General features: G+C 28.3%; 1 protein-coding gene across 1 annotated transcript; it reads right to left on the reverse strand.

Annotated features, from left to right (window-relative positions):
- Nucleotides 1-2733: 2733 nt before the first annotated feature.
- Nucleotides 2734-4735, reverse strand: LOC119671453 (kinesin-related protein 4-like). The gene is made up of 2 exons (XM_038082092.1): nucleotides 4675-4735; nucleotides 2734-4602 (listed from the first exon to the last, which is right to left on the reverse strand). The coding sequence occupies exons 1-2, from the start codon at nucleotides 4718-4720 to the stop codon at nucleotides 3200-3202; spliced, it is 1449 nt and encodes a 482-aa protein (XP_037938020.1). The 5' UTR covers nucleotides 4721-4735; the 3' UTR covers nucleotides 2734-3199.
- Nucleotides 4736-5494: the final 759 nt, after the last annotated feature.

Raw genomic sequence — 5494 nt, forward strand, 5'->3', positions numbered from 1 at the left:
ATAAAATCAGTCAAGTTTAGGTATGGTTTAAACAAATTATTGCAGGAAACAATATATTTGTGAAAATTTGTTCCCCTCGACTTCTAGCTCTTTTCATAATTTAAAAGATTTATTGCAAAAAAGAACGTAATTAGTACGTTAAACAAAAAATAAAACCTGGCGTAGATGGGTATATTGTAGATCTTCTATAAAATCGCTAGGAAGATGTGATACATAAATTGCAAAATCGATGAAATAAGTGAATTACAACTAAATAGAATCATACTATTAAATAGTAACTTCGACTATTAAAATCAAAAACTGGCTTTTTTAATTTCCGTTCGATTTTGAGCTTGACTTGTTTTTGAGCTTGACTTGTCGAATGTGGTGCGTCTTATGACGAAGAAAAAATTTAGAAGGGTTCGAACAGTAACGAAGAAGCAAACAACAAAAATTATTGATAAATTTATTGAAATTTAGCTGACCATATAACGCTGTTTCAAATATTGTCAAGTTCTCATCATCAGTGATTTTAAATTTTCATCTGATTGTTTATAATCTGCGTACAATTTGTTGGACTGTCCGTTCGTTTTGTTTACATACATATATGTGTACATATAACCTATTATGTATAATATATTCTATACCACAATATATAAAAATCACAAAAAACTTTCACAAACAAAGATGTTAAAACAAAATTTTTTTGAAGACGTCTTCGACACTTCAGTCAATGAAAAATGCTCTATTCGTGTTAAGTATCTTCCATATTACTAATTACAAAATAAACTTATAATTATGTATTGCAAACATCTTACCATCACTGGCAAAAAGTTGTCATCATTACATTTAAAGCTTCCTTTAGTACTACCACTTACGTCAACACCTAACTCATTTATCTAACTCTTGGGTGGAGAGCAGACAGAAAAAAGGACCTCAGTAAAAAGTAATTACTGCAAAAAGTACAACCTTAATGAAAATGGCAAAGATTTAAAATAGAAAAAGGTTAAAGTAAAAAGAAGAAAACTATTCTTCTTGTTATTTAGCAATTTTTCACTGTTATTGAAATAGAAAAAGCGTAATACCTTGACACGCTTTGAACGTCTTTTTTCCCAAAAAATCAAGAACAACCGCGTTCTGCTTGCCTCCACATGTTAGTTGACTGTCGCGGTGAGTATGGTTTTTGGTGCAGTTTCCTAGCGGTTGTGAGTTTATCATCGCATACAATCTGGCTATGATGAGATGAAGTGACGTGGCTTTAAAAAGGTAAAAATCATTGCAATGGTGCTTTTGTTGCATTTCAGTAACGGCAACTGAAATTGGGGAATAACAGAAAAAATTTCAGCAAAAAAAATAAAAATAAAAAAATCGACAGAAATGTACAAAATTTTGTTTCACTATTTTTTGCTATTTTTTACCATTTTTTTTTTTGTTTTAGTTAAAGTCGGAAGAGAAAAAATTTTTTTGATTAATTAAATCAGTTTTCATTGTTGGCAATGCTGTTACCGATGTCAAATATAATGAAAGCTGCATAACATCAAGTTGTCATGGCAACCTCAATGCAACAAAGAAAATGTCAATTGGGTGGATGTATTTTAGTATAGTTTTTTATACCGACAATTGATCTTAAATTTAATGGAATGAGATATACATGCAACCAAACTACAAATATTTATATAGAGGTTAATCTTATTTGTGCAGGCTCTCAGAAATATGATTGAGTTAACATTAACATTAGATTGCGAAAGTTTTAAAAACAAAATCTCATACTCCTACCTTCAGAGCGATGTTATAAGGGCAGTCATATGATGAATAGACACGGAAATTTTTCACTCATTCTAGTCCTTTCCATAAAGACACGTTATGCAAGGCGTCAAATCACAACTGTCAATTTCGTGCTGTCACTATTTATTTGATTCTTTTCGGTTGTGCCTTTATATGTAATATAAATATAAATAAATTTATATGTTATATATATATATAATATATTAATATATTTTTATAGAACAAGTAAATTGTTTTTATTTACATTTATTTTATATAAATATTTATGTTTATTTTATAGCTACTATTTTGCATTGTTACTATGTTCCTTAGTAACCGAGCTGGTTACTTGAGATTGTGAATACCACTGTTTAATTTTAAATTATCGAGTTAAGACCATAAAACTAATTCTCAATATTATATGAATCTAATTAAAGTTGCTTTAGTCCTCAAACAAATACCCAATATCTCCCATCTGCTGCATAAAATAATAAACATTTTGGTCAATGCTTTGTGTAAAATATTTAAATGAAATATTTTATTTTTATTTTATTATAAATTTGTAGGTTAGAAAATAATTTAATTAAATGATTGTAATGAACGAATTTCAAATGAAATATTTTTGGTTAATAATATTTTCAATAAATCATAATTATTTGACTCTTTTGGTATGTAAAGTTAAATGTATCTGTGGTTAACAAGTATGAATTTAATTTATAATATAAATCATATCAGTTTTAAATAATTGAAATAAACATTTATTTAAAATGAGTGTTTTGTTTTATACATAACACTTGCTAAGTTTTTAATTGCAATAAATATAATTAAATTCTTGAATTGATTAAGAATTAATACTTACGATTACTTACGATTTTTTTTATATGATAAGATTTAATTTACTTTTTACAAATTCAACTATAAATATATTATTTCAAATGAGAAAACAAAAATTTATATATCAACATTAAATAATTTCTTTATTGCGTCACTTATATCCAATTTTTGCTATATAAAAAGGATTTGCAACACTAGAATATTGTATTCCGGTGTTGTCGTATTTAGTTGTATAGTAAAATATAATGTGTTAAAATATTAATAAATAATATAAAAAGTGATTACTACTTGTATATTAAAATTTGTATGTATTTATCCAGGATATTTTGTAACAATTTAAGTTGCTTTAGCCAATCGTATAGTTTTGGTTACATACTCTACTCTTTATTATGGAATTTGAATGCACATCGCGTCAGCTGAGTAGTATATTTTAAATTATAATACAATATATATAACAACATTCTCCATATCACTTGTTAAGAATTTTATTTTTGTTCCTTGGCTTTTTGCTATGCTTTAAATGCATAGTGATTGTTTCTATATTGTATTATATTATTAAGTTTTTTTTTAATTCCTGAAATTTTTGATTTTTTTTTTGATAATTTTTGATTTTTTTGCTCTCTTATTCATTTTCGTTATCACCTTCTTGAGGTTCATCACTACCAACATTATCTTCAGCACCAGGATTACCAGTTTCTTCTGTATTTTGCTGTAAATTGTGTTCATCAATTACATCAGTTGCATGTTCACTACTTAACACTTCGTCACTTTCATCTGACACAATAAATGCATTACTTTCTTTTAACTCTGTTTCAGCATTGCACTCCTTTTTATCTTCTACCTGATCACGCATCTTAATTTCGGCTTCCTTTATATTTAAAATCGGTTCATCTATTTTGTAAACTCTACTTTTAGTAAATATACTTTTTACCGGATGCTCTGTGCTTGGTGGCTGAGCAAAAAAATTATGTGTAGTCACTTCATGTGCATGTTGCTCAAGAAGCCTTAACACTCTCATATTAATATCAGCATCAATCAAGTGAGGTACTACAAATTCGTCCTGACCGCGCTCTACCTGTCCTTCTTCATCATTTACGTTCTGTAATTCTCCTTGAAGTAGCATTTCTTGCAGATTTCGTTCTTCGTCTGTTATATTGTGGCCATTAGCATCTTCTGGTGAATTTTCTTCTTCGCTTACTAAGTCTAGCTGTGCTTCATACGGTAATTGTTCAGATATTTCATTTGGTTCGTGCGGTCCAACTAGTTCAGATTGCGAAATATTGTCTGGTTCCATTTCTGCTCCAATTATTTCTTTATTCTCATCATCACTATTTTTTGTAGTACTCTCAGCATTTGTTGTGATTCTTTCTACCATCTCCAAATCATCTTTATTATCTTCATCACTATCTTTAGCACTCTCAGCATTTACTGTAATTCTTTCTACCATCTCCAAATCATTTTCATTTTCGTCATCACTTTCTTCACTACTCTCAGTATCTGCTGTTATTATTTCCACCTTCTCCGATTCTTCATCATTTTCATCATCACTTTCTTCAGCACTTTCAGCAACTGCTGCTATCATTTCTATCATTTGTAGCATCTCTGATCCATCTACACTGTTTTCCTTTACAATTTCCGAATCATTGGATCCTGAAGGGTGACTTTGTTCTGATCGACCATAAGAAGGTTCACTAACTGTTTGTTGACGGCTTCTATTTACACTCTGCTCTGTGCTAATGGTATGTTCTGCATTGCGGAAGAAGTTAAAATTTGGCGGAAACGGACTTGGTACTGGTACATATGTGCTACGATGTTTAGTGTTCTTACTTCTATCGATTTCGTCAGCTTGTTTTTGTTGACGAATAGAATTAAGTGTTGAATAACCAATCATAAATCTCATAACATGGCTAAATGAACGACTAGTGACAAATTGTACACGTGGTCTGGCAATCGGCTGAAATTCCTCGTAAAGATTTCTAATTTCATTTTCATTCAATCCAACTGTTGGATGAATAGTGCTGGCAACTATTGAAGAATTTAATGTTATAAAATCTTAATCTATCGATGTTATTCTAATACAAAGTACTCGTTTCTTACCTTTTTTGGTGGCCCACTTTTTGCGTATTTTTGATGCTCTGCCCATTATGGTTACTAAGAAAAACTATATTATAAAAGAATAAATAATAAGTAAAACAATCTGTTGTTTACTACATTATATTTATTAAAAAGTAACTCATATTTATATGTATACATTAGTAGAAATATGAAATATTTTATTATATAAAAATAATTTATAAAACTTGTTTTCCATTTCAGGGTCTACAACCAAGAATTTCTATTAATTAACTCTGAAGTTATTTAAAAGAGGTAATTTTCTATTATTGTTTGTTATAAATGTATTTATTTATGTAAATATTTTAATAATTTTTAAATTAATTTTTAATTTTATTAGTATTAATTTTTAAATAATTTGTTTTATGAAAAAATATTGGTTATGGATAGCATTTTAATTTAATGGATTTGATTTATTCCATTAGTCAAGACTATTTTTCTTTAATTGGTTATGATATTACATTTTATGTAATAAATATTTTATATTTATTTTAATTTTTATTTTATTAGTTCAAAATAAAAAACGTTAATGCTATACATTTGTTATTGAGATTTCGATCAAATATTTATTTCACTATACTATAATACAATAAGGTGAGAATTTTTGGCAGCTTTCTATATATAATATAATTGTTATAAATTTCTACTACTGCTACTGCAATAAGGTGAGGAAAACATTAAGGGTTTTCTAAGGGAAATCTCAGGAAACTGCATCCTTTTGATTATTGAGCGGATTTCAAAGCGTTTACTTTCAAAGCGTATAAGTATTGTCCATATAAACATAATTCTCTGCTTAACCTCGCAA

This window comes from Teleopsis dalmanni, chromosome 1, assembly GCF_002237135.1.
Source record: "Teleopsis dalmanni isolate 2A chromosome 1, ASM223713v2, whole genome shotgun sequence".
Lineage (NCBI taxonomy): Eukaryota > Metazoa > Arthropoda > Insecta > Diptera > Diopsidae > Teleopsis > Teleopsis dalmanni.